This window comes from Trichosurus vulpecula, chromosome 4 (genome assembly GCF_011100635.1).
Source record: "Trichosurus vulpecula isolate mTriVul1 chromosome 4, mTriVul1.pri, whole genome shotgun sequence".
In the NCBI taxonomy this organism is placed as follows: Eukaryota; Metazoa; Chordata; class Mammalia; order Diprotodontia; family Phalangeridae; genus Trichosurus; species Trichosurus vulpecula.
The window spans coordinates 281,574,896-281,588,279 of record NC_050576.1 but is presented as its reverse complement, the minus strand read 5'-3'; the positions used below and the strand labels follow the sequence as shown (position 1 = coordinate 281,588,279).

Below are 13,384 nucleotides of genomic sequence, written 5' to 3'. Positions count from 1 at the left end.
CCTTCTCTTTCCTTTGTCTTGCTCTTTCCTCTCCATTTTTAGTCTCCATTTCAGATGTGGAGACAGTGCGAGAGGGCCATGAATCAGAACTGCTGCGAAGCCTAGCAGATGAAATCCCCCTAGAGCATGGCTTCACAGTTGTTTTCCATGGGCGCCGCCCCAACCTGGACCTAGTGGCAGGCAGCATTGAGGAGGCACAGAGCTGGGTGCAAGGGCTTCGGCGCCTGCTGGAGATCATCACCAGCATGGACCAGCAAGAGAAGATGGACCAGTATCCTTCCAGTGAGGAAACTGGTTGTATACATGGGAGGAGTCCTGAGATATCAGTGATAGGAACAGAGGAATGATGGGACATCAAGGACCAGGATTATGATGTGATTGGGCTGAGGTGGGGGTGAGGACAGGGGCTTAGAAGGTAATCACAAAGCGTATGTAGTGTAGCTCAGTGCTCAGCACATTACCTGTCACATAGTAATTCATGTTATATCTTATCCACGCATCTATCCAACTATCTATCCACCATCTATCTATTTCTTTCATCTGTCTATCCATCCATCCATCCATCCATTTATCTATCTATCTATCTCTTCTATCCATCCATCCATCTATCTATCCATCTATCATCTGTCTGTCTCTTCTATCTGTCTACCCATCCATCTCTCTCTCTCCCTCTCTCTCTCTCTCTCTCTCTCTCTCTCTCTCTCTCTCTCTCCACTCATCCATTCCCCTCTCCCCTGCAAGGGCTTTTAACCTGGGGTAGGTGAATTTAAAAAAATACTTTGATAACTATATTTAATATATTTGATTTCCTTTGTAATCTTATGCATTTAAAAACATTATTCTGAAAAAAGCAGTTCACAGGCTTCACCAGCCTACCAAAGGAGTCCATGTGTAATAACAGTCTGCTAGCAGCTACTGTGGCTGTGTAAAACCAACAACAACCAGCACACAGAAGGCCACTAACACAGGTTCCTTTGATCTGCTTTACTAAGGAAAGTGACTTTAAGGGTTACAATCTCACTTTAATCCAACATAAATATCATTCACTTAGTTCAGGAGGAAAAGCCAGCACCCTGAACTTCAGAGCAAATACAAACAAATTACAAATATACGTTATAAGCAGATTAAATACAAACCAACATCTGGGTTAGCAAAGCTGGGGTGGGGGGGCAGTTACAATGGCTTGCCCGGAGTCCCTCACCACTCTTCGAGTGAGTAAGAGCCCCAAGGAAAAACGCCAACCTCTTGAGTTTATATATTCTGTTCAGGGTCAAAGGGTGTCTCAACATGCAACTCACCCACGTGACCTAAAAGCATCACAAACATGCGACTTAAATCCACATGGCCTGACTTAAACCCAGGTGGCTTAAAAGCTTCTGGTGTCACAAATATGTGAGTCAAACCCATGTAAACTAGACTTTCTCTTGAGGCAAGGAGGTCATCAAAGACTCCTGATTTAATCAAAGAAACAAAGACCAGACTCTTCAAGGGCACTTGATTAAATAAGTGCTAAAAGAGAAAACAGTAAAAGAAAGTACCACATTAATTACTGATACACCGTGTCACAAAGAAATGGTTAAGACCTCTGAACTAAAGGAAGCCACAGAGATGGAGCAAGGGAATGGACTTTGGGCAGCAAAAGGGAGAATGACTTTGGCCCAGTATGGCGATGCCCTGTGATATATAAATAACAGAGATGGGCCCAAGAGCATAGCATGATAGGACCCCAGGGGTGAATGACAAGAGAAAGGGGCAACAGGAGATGTCTTACGCTCAGGACAGGAAGACGAAAAGGGAGGAAGCAGAGACAGGGACAAAGAAGCCAAATAAGGACCTGATGTGCTAAGGATCCTGGGTAGAATTAGGGTATTTGTGATGAGAAATTATTGTACTTTGATGGGTCAAAAGGTATGGAATCATTTCAGGTTTCTCGGATCATCTATCCTTCATACTAACACACAACCCCCTCAAAAAAACAAAACAAAACAAAACAAAAACCCCAAACCCAGCCTAGGGGTTTTCCTTCACCCTGATGCAGATGGCTGAGTGATTGGTTTCAGCAGGGGGACAAAGACCAGGATGGGAGAATGAGTTTCCGGGAGGTGCAGCGATTACTACGGCTGATGAACGTAGACATGGACCCTGAGCATGCTCTCCAGCTCTTCCAGGTATGCATCCCAGTGGGGAGGGATGAAAAGGTCCAGTTAACCTCATTGCTCAAGCCACCCCTTGATATCAATTAGTTGTTCAATCAATTAATACTTTATTAAATCTCTATCTGCTTAGCTAGGCACTGTGGGGGAAGGGCATCCAAAGTACCACCTAGACTTGGTCTAGATCAATGGTTCCCAAACTTTTTGGGTATGAGGATTCATTTTTGGGGGGGGATGGCAGGGTAATTGGGGTTAAGTGACTTGCCCAAGGTCACACAGCTAGTAAGTGTATCAAGTGTCTGAGGTCATATTTGAACTCAGGTCCTCCTGACTCCTGGGCTGGTGCGCTACTCACTGCACCACCTAGCTTCCCCTGAGGATTCATTTTTGATGATAAAATATTTCACAGACTACCTCCCCATATGATAGTACTGGTTGTAGTGAATATTCATTAGTTGGGAAAATACAGAATAACTAAAAATTACTATTAATCTTGTGATGCTTTAAAATTAGTTTATAAATTATTAACCAAAAAAGCATCTGCATACATTTGAAAAAAAAGCCATACACATATGTTCCATATGGGTGTGAGGCATCTAGGGGGCATGGTAGAGCTCTATCTTTGAGTCAGGAAGACCTAAATTCAAGTCCTGTCTCAGAAACTTACTAAATCTGTGCAAATCGCTTAAACTTTCTCAGTCTTAGTTTACTCACCTGTAAAATGGGGATAATGAAGTGCCTGCTTCCCAGAGTTGTTATGAGGATTGAAATTTTGTGTATATATATAAAATACATATATATACATACACACACATATACAAATATATACATACACACATATATGTATGTATGTACATATGTTTTGTAAACTGTAAAATGCTTTATGAATGCTAGCTATTATCTTTTATTATCATCATCATAATTTTTATTCAATCTACTGAAGTTATGTTTGCTTATTTATGTATTTGCACATGGATTCCCAGAATCCTTTCAATAACCCCACAGCTGCCATGGTGGGCTGCAAAGGTGAATCTTTTGGCCAGATGGTCTGTAAGTTTCTTTTTAGCTCTAAATTTTATGATCTATTTTAAGTCTAAGATATAATTCCTGCCCTTAAAGAGTTTGTAATATCATATTGGATTATCATTAAATTGTGAGCATCTCGAGGGCAGGGACTGTCTTTTGTCTGTTTTTCTGTGCATCCCCAATGCCTGGAGCATAGTAAATGCTTAATAAATGACTAATTGGCCGATTGACATTGGAGACAAGATGTATATTTATCTTGTCTCATGAGAGATGAGACACATGAGAAGTTAAATGACAAAGAGTTTGTTTCCTCACAACTTCTTTGCATGGATGGTGTCTGGTGTTGAGGGGTTGAGTGCATGGAGAATGGGGTCCCTGAAAACCCTGTCCCCACAACTTCCCTCGCAGGCTGCGGACAAGTCAGAGTCGGGGATGTTGGAAGGAGAGGAATTTGTGGAGTTCTATCGGGCCCTGACCCAGCGCTCGGAGATCCTGGAGCTGTTTGAAATCCTCTCAGGGGATGGCCAGAAGTTGACGCTGCTGGAGTTTTCAGATTTCCTTCGTGAAGAGCAGAAAGAGGGAGACCATGCTTCCGATCTTGCCTTGGAACTGATTGCTCGCTATGAACCATCAGACAGTGGTACATGTGTTTGGGAGTGGGGGTGGGGAAGAGAGAAAGAAAGGGAACAGGATGATGGTGTGGGATGCTAAAGAGTGAAGTACAGATTCACGAGGAGCCCTTTATCTAACCCAGGACTGGCTAGAAATCCCTCTTCTTGCCCCTGATCGTGGCATCTTATCTCTGGGAACCAAGGTTCATGACACTGACTAAATCTTCAGGGAAGAAGTGATTGCCGCAGTAACTATTAGTGGAAACACAGATTTAGGTCTAGAAAAGAGCTCCTCATTGTCAGTCATTTTCAGCTGTGTCTGACTCTTCCTGACCCTATTTGGGGTTTTCTTGGCAGATGAGTGGTTTGCCATTTCCTTCTCCAGCTCATTTTACACATGAGGAAACTGAGGAAAACAGGGTAACATTTCTTGCCTAGGGTCACAGGCTAGTCTGAGGCCGTATTTGAACTCAGGTCTTCCTGACTCCAGGTCCAGCATTCTATCCACTGTGGAAAAAAATCACCTAGACCAATCCCCACATTTTGCAGATGAGGAAATTAAGGCCCCCTAGAGATGCAGAGACTTGTCCAACGTCACACAAGGTAGTAAGTGGAGAGCAGCGTTTCCAACCCAAGTCCTCTGACGAATGCCAAGCACCTGTTCTCATCCTTCACTGTGAAGAGATTCTGGCGTCTAACTTTGATCTAGCTGCAGGTTCAGTCTGTGCCCCGCAGAGAGGGAGGATAGCTTGCTTATCGACCTCCTGACCTCCCATCTTCTCTCTCAGTATATTTTTTTTTAATTTAAATTTTGGACCAAACCTGTCATTTCATCAGCATAGGGAACTGCCCAATGAGGAGACATTCCACCAAAGCAGATCAGCAACTCTTCTACAATTTATAGTCTTAGAGAGCCGCCTGGGGCTCACATAGTCAGAATAAATAATAATGATAATACCAACACTGATAACAATAATGATGAGGATGAGGATGATATTTAGTGTCTATGTAGTATAAAGCACTCCACAATTATCTCATTTGATCCTCACTGCGGCTCTGGTGGGGTAGGCACTATTATTATCCCATTTTACAGATGGGGAAACTGAGGTAGAGGTTAAGTGACTTGGCCTAAGTCACATAGAGAGCAACTGCCTTGGACTGAATTTGAACTCAGGTCTTCTTCACTCCAGTCCCCGCACTACATGGTTGTACTCAGACGAGTTGCTTCTGCTCTTCTGGCATACTTTTGAGAACCTAGGGTCATCTCTAAGTAGAGGAATACAAAATAGAAAGAATGAAATGAGGTGAATGGCGCCATACTTTCTACTGTTAAAATCTAGGACTTCCAACTCTGCACTTTGTCCACTGTGCACCCTAGCGGCCAGGTTGATGATCTCTAAATTCCCTCTAGTTCTAAATCTATGATCTGACTTGGGAGAAGTGTAGACAACAGAGTGAGTCAGAAACGAGGCGGGTGAGGGCTGGACACTAGACCTAGGTGGCCTGGCTCCCAATCTTCTCCCTCCCTTCTAGCAGAGGAGAATTATACATCTCTATTACAAGTTTAGGGTATGAAAGAAATAATGGTGGAACAGTAAGTAACAGAAATGTGTCAGATTGCGAGCTCCTTGAGGGAAGGGACTGTCTTTCCCCTCTTTTTGTATCCCCAGCACATAGCACATGGTAGGTGCTTAATAAATATGTATTGATGGAAAGACTGAGAGTAAATACCAGTGCCCCTCAGGATGCAAAATATATCAGTTCCATTCATGCTGTCCTATGTGTGTCACATGCCCACAGTAGGACACTGAATACATATTTGTTGAATGAATGTCACTGACATAAATGGGAGATAGGCAGACATGCCATCATTTCAATCCACTGGGCACAGGCTCCTCGCTTCATGTAGCTATTTGAGGAGGAAGAGAAATATAGAATGACATGTGGTCCCTGTTTGCTATGGGGAGAGACAAAACAGATATTCATAAAAAAACCCAAAGTAATACGAGTGATCAGAAGACATATTATTTCATATGGATAATGGGGCTAGGAATCAGGAGACCTAGGTCCCGCTAACTTCGTTCTACCGCTATGCTGTATGACCCTGAAACTCAGCCTTAGTTTATTTACCTGTAAAATGACAGGGTCAGTACCTCTAAGGTACCTATTATGTAGGGTTCATAGGATTGACAGCTGGAAAAGACTTTAGAAATTATCTAGCCCCGCACCCCTATTTTATTGCAAATAAAGACCCTGAGGGCCAGAAAGAAGAAATAATTTGTCAAAGATCATAGTTGTAGAAAGGAACCAGAATTTGAACCCAGGTCCCCACTGACTTCAAATCTAGTTCTCCTGCTGTCATTGCTGATCCCTATGCTACATAACCTTACCATGCTATATGAACATGAATTAATGTTAGGATCATCATCATCCTATTCGTAAGTTCTAGAGGTCAGAGTTTTGACATGAAAATGACTGAAGGACGGGTAGTACTAGACAGGAAAGGCCTCGTAGAGAGGGGGCATTTCTTGATCAGGATTTGGGAGCTGGAATGGAACATGGTTTGTAAAATAGATGGGGTAGGGGTTTCCAAGTGAGGGGGGAGGATAAATATGATGGGACATATACTTGGAGATACTAATTCCATGGTCCCATTTTCATCCCTCCCTCAGATCTTAGAATTGGAAGGAACTGAATTCATCTAGTCCCATCCAAGGGTTCTTAACCTGGGGTCCATGAGCCTGTTTCTAAAATATTTTGATAATTGTATTTCAATATAATTGGTTTCTTTTCCCTTGTAAAAAAATATGTATTTTGTTTTTATATATTTAAAAACATGATTTTGAGAAGGGGTCCCGAGGCTCTAGCAGACTACCCAAGGGGGCTATGACACAAAAAGGTAAATTAATCCCTAAACCAGAGGCTCCTTTGGCTCTGCCTTAATCTATATTACTTATATGGTTGTCTTATGACAACCACCTGGACTTTCAGGGGATGCAGGCAGCAGTCACCTGCCCAAGGGTAGTCTCTCACTGCCATGGTTACTTCCCAGACATTGAGCTTCTCGTCCTCACATATTTCCTTCTTTGCTTATGGCTGAACTTAAAGCCTTAGCTAGGGTGTCTAGGATTGATTGGATGGGGTGGGTTGGGGTGGTGAATACTGTGGCAGGGGGCATAGCTGTATTTTCAGGTCAGACATTGACAGGATATTCCTGTCTACCACCCCTGCCTTTTTTCCTACAGCCAAATTGCGGCATGTACTGACCATAGATGGTTTCCTTGCTTACCTCTGTTCCCCGGATGGAGATATCTTCTCTCCAGCTTGCCGACCCGTTTACCAGGACATGAGCTATCCGCTGAATCACTACTTCATTCACTCCTCACATAACACTTACCTGCTGGGGGACCAGCTTCGAGGACAGAGCAGCGTGGAAGGCTACATACGGTGTGAAGCAGGGGATCTAGTGGAGCAGGGGAGGGAGGTGTCATTTAGGACCGCAGAGGGAGATGGAATGAGGGTTAACATATCCAGAGACGTGGAGAGATTGAGGGAACTGGGGAGACCAGAGAGTTTATGGGATATTGGTAGAGTTCCTATGGGTGGTTGAGTTCCTTTCCTCACCATCATGGACTTAATTGAACTTCATGACATGGTCATGGAATTTGGAAGGTCTTAGTAAGGGGGGGAGGTCTGTTTGGAGTCACAGAAGATTTGGGTTTGAATCCCAGCTCTTCCACTTACTAGCAGTGTGACTTTGGATAAATCACTTAACGTCTTGGAACACCAGTCTTTAAAATTAGAGGATTGGACTAGATATCTCCAAGTATTTCTAAAACACTATGATCCTGTGATTCATTCATTCATTTGTTTAACAATGTTTAAGCAAATGTTTAACAAACATTTTTAGCCCAGAACATGACTAAGAAACTGAAGACCTGGGTTTGAATCTTAGCTCTGCTACTTATAGATTTTGGGAGTCACTTAAATGTCATGTAACCTCTAAAACATAACTAAAAAAAAAAAATCCCTGCTCTGCCGACCTCACATCATAGTTGTTAGGATCAAGAGAGATAATGGGAAGGAAAGCTTTTTGCATGCTACAAAGCCCTAATACAAATGTGAGAGATAAGTATTATGAGGAAGGCTGTGTCTGACCCTTCATGCCCTTTGGGGTTGGAGGGGTCCTGCAGGGCTCTGAAGCGGGGATGTCGCTGTGTGGAAGTGGATGTATGGGATGGACCCAGTGGGGAACCAATTGTTTACCATGGACACACTCTGACTTCTCGGATCCCCTTCCAAGATGTCGTGGCTACAATTGCCCAGTATGCCTTCCAGGTGTGGACCCTGGGACTGGGGAACAAGTGAGGCAGGAGGGTCTTAGCAAAGAGTGGCTGGGGTTGCGGAGATAAAGAGATGGGACTGTGGAGTCTAAGCGGCCAGGAGGGAGGGAGCAGATTAGAGGGAAGAAGAATTGAGTACTGGGGAGAGGGAGGGCTAGAGGCCTGAAGGACTAGGGAGATGGAGACTTTGGAGTTTAAGAGATTGCCCTGGCCAATGAATTAATCACCTAGCAGCCAACCTACCCTGGCGGGCCCCTTCTCTGTACTTAGCAAGCAGACCCAATCTGTGGCTGAGATTGTACACAGACCAGTTGCTTCTGCTCTTCTGTCATACTTTTGAGAACCTAGGGTCATCTCTAGGTAGAGGAATATAAAATAGAAAGAATGAAATGAGGCGAATGGCACCATACTTTCTACCGTTAAAATCTAGGACTTCCAGCCCAGCCCCAAAGGCCCCAAAGAGTCTTTATCAATCATGGCCCAAGAATATTATCTCCTAGAGAGTGGTCTTTGGGATTTAGACTGAGACCTAGCTTGGTATTCTAAGGGGTGTCAAGACCAACTACATTCAAGGGCTAAGGATACCTGGAGGAACCCCTGCTTGAACTAGAGACCTCAGGGTTAGCAAATGTTAGGGGAGGGTGGGAGATGTCATTTCAAAGGTCTGGAACCAGTATCTGAAACCAATACTGCCTCCCGGATCCAGACATCAGACTTCCCGGTGATTGTGTCCCTGGAGAATCACTGCAGCTGGGAGCAGCAAGAGGTCATTGCCCAGCACCTGACAGAGATCCTGGGAGAGCGACTGCTCAATACCACCTTGGATGGGCTCCTGCCCACCCAACTGCCATCCCCAGAGGTATGGATATCCTTATTCCCCCACCCTCTGCCAGGCACCATCTTTTCTTTGACCTAGCTCCCACAGATTTTTAGATTTTTGGGTCACAGACCAAGGGTTCTTCAACTCTGTGTGTGTATGTGTGTGTGTGACAGAAGCTTTTGGTAGTCTGGAAAAGTCTATCAGCCCCTTTTCAGAATAATGTTTTTGAGTGCATAAAGTATATAGAATGAATGAAACAGGAAACCCAGAGTTAGGGAAAATAAAGATGTAACTTTCCTCCTAAGCTCACAGATCCCCCTGAAATCTATGCACAGGTTAAGAATCCCTAAATTAGATTAAAGTCTTCTGACTCCAAATCAGCGCCTTTTTCCCCCTGCTTAGACATCGTCATCCTAAGGTGGCCCAGGCCCTTGCTCCCTGCTCGGCTTCAGTAGCCAGTCTCCCTCTGTGGGGTGATCTGAAGATTCATGCACCCTTGACTTCTTGGGCTTGGAGGAGCTTCAGTGGGAGCAATTCAGGTCGGTTCCATAGTAGAAAGCTCTGGAACCTCTCCTGCCTCATTTCCCTTCCTCTTATACTGTCAGGAGCTTCGAGGCAAGATTCTCCTGAAGGGGAAGAAGATGGGGACGCTTGAGGAAGAGCTCGGGGAGGCTCCAGGGGATCCCGAGGAGCTTGAAGAGCCTGAAGAAGAGGAGGAGCCAGAGCCAGAAATGGAGCCTGACGTGCTAGACTTCGATGAGACAGCCCGAAATGAGGACAAGAGGAAAAAGAAGACGGGGCTTGAGGTAGTTTTAACCTGGCTGCAGGGTCCCTTGGATTTGTGTAAGACACCATCACTGAACAACTGTGCAACAATTGATGGTGGAGATTCAGAGAAGTAATGGGCAAAATCTGTGCCCTTGAAGGGGCTTACAATCTCTCTTTTTTTGGGCGGGGTTAGAAGGGAAGGCAATGGGGGTTAAGTGACTTGCCCAAGGTCACGCAGCTAGTAAATGTGCCAAGTGTCTGAGGCCAAATTTGAATTCAGGTCCTCCTGACTCCAAGGCTGGTGCTCTACTCACTGAGCCACCTAGCTGCCCCAGGGGCTTACAATCTAATTGTGTGTGTGTATGTTCGTATTGTGGGGAAGATAGTATACTTAGGAAATCAACAGGTGTGGAGTGCCATTTATATGTACATATGTGCATGAGAGAGAACACTGAGATACTTCTGCTGTGAGTGGGTAATTGGAATTATGTTGTCCAAGGAAGTGTTTTCTGGAGGCAAGTTCTGAGCAAAATGTAGAGGAAGAGAAGAAAAACAGTTGGGCAGAAAAGAAGAGGGCAAGCCTCCCAGTATGGGAAGGTGGTGGCTGGGTGTGTAAACTAGAGAGACAGGTTGCTCAGGTGGGGAAGGGAAGTCAAAAAAGACATGCAAGATGGGCAATTGCTGGAAACCTCTAAGGTTCATGATTAGAAGTTTAGATCTGGGTCTGTCTGTGGTATCTATATATCGCCTTTGTTCCTCATTGTTTGTGTTTGACATAAATGGGAATTCTAGAAAGCATACCAAAGGCATCATTCTGGAATCCCCAGGGCTAGAAAGCAAAGCGTTAACTTTACTCATGCACTTAGAAAAGGGCTTTTTAAAATCAACAAACATTTATTAAGTACCTACTAGATGCAGAACATTGCTAGGCACTGGCTGGGTGGGGAGATACAAAGTTTAGATTTGTTCATAGATTTTAAAAGAAATACTCCCCATTGCTTTTCAGTCCCTGCCCTCTCCCCCACCTCCCAATTCTAACTCTTAATTGTAAGAGAGCTGATGCATAATAAGTGCGCACAGGCAGACCATCTATACTCAGAGCACATGGTGGGTTCCAATGACATCATTAGGGTATCCAGGCTGCGTTTATTCCCGTTCCCACCCCCAGGTTGTGTCCTGTCGGCTGTTGTGTCCGTCTGTGTGTTGTCAGACTGGGCCCCAGGCCCTTGGTCCCATGTCTGGGTCCCCTCTCCTGCCCAAGCAGGTGAGGTGGGGAGGGAAGGGTTGGGAGGAGAATCCTGGTGGTGGTGGTGGGGAGGGCCTTAGCATGAGGGGCATGGTTCAATCTCAGGTCAGGGTTTTCTCTCTTCTTTCTGGCCCATTTCCACTACCACCAGCTTTCTTCTCTCTAGAAATCCAAGCCCACCCTGTGCCCAGCGCTATCGGCCCTGGTTGTTTATATGAAGAGTGTTCCATTTCGAAGTTTTGCACACTCGAAGGCTCACTACCGCCTCTATGAGACGTCGTCCTTCTCTGAGGCAAAGGCCCGGCGCCTGGTCAAGGAAGCCGGTTAGGATGAGGAGAGAGTGAAAGTGAGAGGAGGAGGGATATAGGCTGGGTGTGGTGCCCCGGGGCACCAATGTACAGGGAAGCTGCCAAAGACAGAGAGGGAGTGAGTGATGGGGGTGGGAGTATAGGGACAGGAGGGAAAAGCAGAGTTATGGGGAGCAGGTGGCCAAACAGAAGAGAGCTGAAGGATACAAAGTAAAGGAGGCGGGGGTCAAGTTTGAGCAGTTGGGGAGACTGAGTAACTCAGAGAGGTCCTATGCAGACAAGTCCTGGGGGAGGAGCAGAGTGGATATGGTGGGGCTCTGGCACCACTGGAGATCGGAGAGCTCAACTGCTCCTCCCTCCCAACTCCTTTTGCAGGGAATGAATTTGTGCAACACAATGCATGGCAGCTGAGTCGAGTGTATCCCAGTGGCCTGAGGACAGACTCCTCCAATTATAGCCCTCAAGAGCTCTGGAATGCAGGCTGCCAGATGGGTGAGAAGCTCCGGGGCACAGACTGAAAAGGGGAAAAGCCTGCGGACACCCAAGTGCAGAGACACTCTGGGGGTGGGAGATGGGGCAGTCTAAGCCTGGGGGAGAGGCCAGAGTGGGGTGGGGTGGGGTCACTGGGCCATAGGCCACAATCTGAATTGTTCCCACCCCCTTTCCTCTGGCCTGCCAAGTGGCCCTCAACATTCAGACTGCAGGGCTGGAGATGGACCTTTGTGATGGGCTTTTTGGTCAGAATGGTGGTTGTGGCTACGTGCTGAAGCCGGCTTTTCTGTGTGACCCCCAAAGCTCTTTTCACCCTGAGAGACCATCCAGTCCCAGTCTGACTCTTCTCATTCAGGTGTGGCACTGGGAGTAAATAGGGTGTGAGTGTGTGTGAAGGAGGTGGGGCAGGATGGTGAGGATTAAGGACTGAACATGTAGAAGCCACATTAAATATGTGTCTAAATCTTATTGTTCTGTTTGGGAGTGTTTGAAACTGCAAAGTACCTAGGTGGAAAGAAACTTGAAGTCTAACAAACTCCATCTTAGATATCCTAGGGCTAGACTGAACTGGAACTAAGGTGGTATTCAGAGTGGCTGGGCTGGCCGAGGGAGCTCTGTGGGCAGCTCTGGGTCACTGTCTACTTGCAGGTCATCAGTGGGCAGCAGCTACCTAAAGTGGCCAATAGCAAAGAGGGCTCTATTGTGGATCCCCTGGTGCGGGTAGAAATCTATGGAGTGCCAGGAGACACAGCCCGGCAGGAGACCAGCTATGTGGAGAACAATGGTGAGGAAGACTGGCCCCAGGAAGCACCCTACTGGGTGGGGGAAGGTGTCGCCACATCCCCCTTCCCTCTTTATAGCCCTTTACTGTAGTCAATGCTATCTCCTGGCCCACCAGGTTTTAACCCCTACTGGGGGCAGACACTGCAGTTCCGGGTACGAGTGCCAGAGCTTGCCCTCCTACGATTTGTGGTGGAAGATTATGACAGGGCATCGAGAAATGACTTTGTTGGTCAGTACACACTGCCTTGGACCTGTGTCCAACAAGGTGAGCCTGTTTGTCTAAGCTTTCAGTCCTATCCTATCCAAGCCTGTGTCTCTCAGCAGGCTGACCCTGACCCAAGCCTAGCTAAGGGACAGGGTGCTTCATGTACCATTCTCTACCGCACCTTGCCTACATGGGGCTTTATTCCTCACTCAGGTTACCGTCACATACATCTTCTCTCAAAGGATGGTACGAGTCTCCATCCTGCTTCCATTTTTGTGTACATCCAGATCCGGGAAGAGCTAGATGAGGATGGAGACTGAGTGAGAAGCATCAGCAATTTAGGTGGGTGGATCTTTCCTTTCTTAGCAGGTGTCAAGGAAGGCTACCAGATTAGATGGAATTTCTCCTTGCATCCCTGGGCCTTGCCCAGCTCTGGGAAAGGAGGCCTCACCCCCTCCCTCCCTTAGGTCTCAGCTTCCTCGGGCCTCCTGCATCTTTCCCGTCTTCTGCCAGGCCAGCAGAATCCCCATCCTCTCGCTGTCCCTGGAAGCTGCTCCTTTTGTTGTAGTCCACCCTAGTCCAGTTCTAGGATTTTCACCCCCACACTGAGGCAAAGGCTGTTGCAGCAC

At 46.2% G+C, this 13,384-nt stretch overlaps 1 protein-coding gene across 3 annotated transcripts in view; it reads left to right on the top strand.

Moving 5' to 3' along the window:
• PLCD4 (phospholipase C delta 4) overlaps positions 1 to 13,384 on the top strand; it is a 28,618-nt gene that overhangs the window by 12,478 nt on the left and 2,756 nt on the right. The window contains exons 4-16 of one of the 3 annotated variants that reach the window (XM_036755315.1): positions 43 to 271; positions 2,039 to 2,168; positions 3,588 to 3,819; positions 7,036 to 7,237; positions 7,984 to 8,128; positions 8,840 to 8,992; positions 9,559 to 9,759; positions 11,134 to 11,290; positions 11,651 to 11,767; positions 11,956 to 12,122; positions 12,416 to 12,551; positions 12,666 to 12,815; positions 12,969 to 13,097. In XM_036755315.1, coding sequence (XP_036611210.1) covers positions 43 to 271; positions 2,039 to 2,168; positions 3,588 to 3,819; positions 7,036 to 7,237; positions 7,984 to 8,128; positions 8,840 to 8,992; positions 9,559 to 9,759; positions 11,134 to 11,290; positions 11,651 to 11,767; positions 11,956 to 12,122; positions 12,416 to 12,551; positions 12,666 to 12,815; positions 12,969 to 13,075 — 2,126 coding nt within the window. In that variant the 3' untranslated portion in view covers positions 13,076 to 13,097. Of the gene's footprint in view, positions 1 to 42; positions 272 to 2,038; positions 2,169 to 3,587; positions 3,820 to 7,035; positions 7,238 to 7,983; positions 8,129 to 8,839; positions 8,993 to 9,558; positions 9,760 to 11,133; positions 11,291 to 11,650; positions 11,768 to 11,955; positions 12,123 to 12,415; positions 12,552 to 12,665; positions 13,098 to 13,222; positions 13,293 to 13,384 lie in introns of those variants that run through there. The other 2 variants (XM_036755314.1, XM_036755313.1) reach the window with 2 other exon arrangements.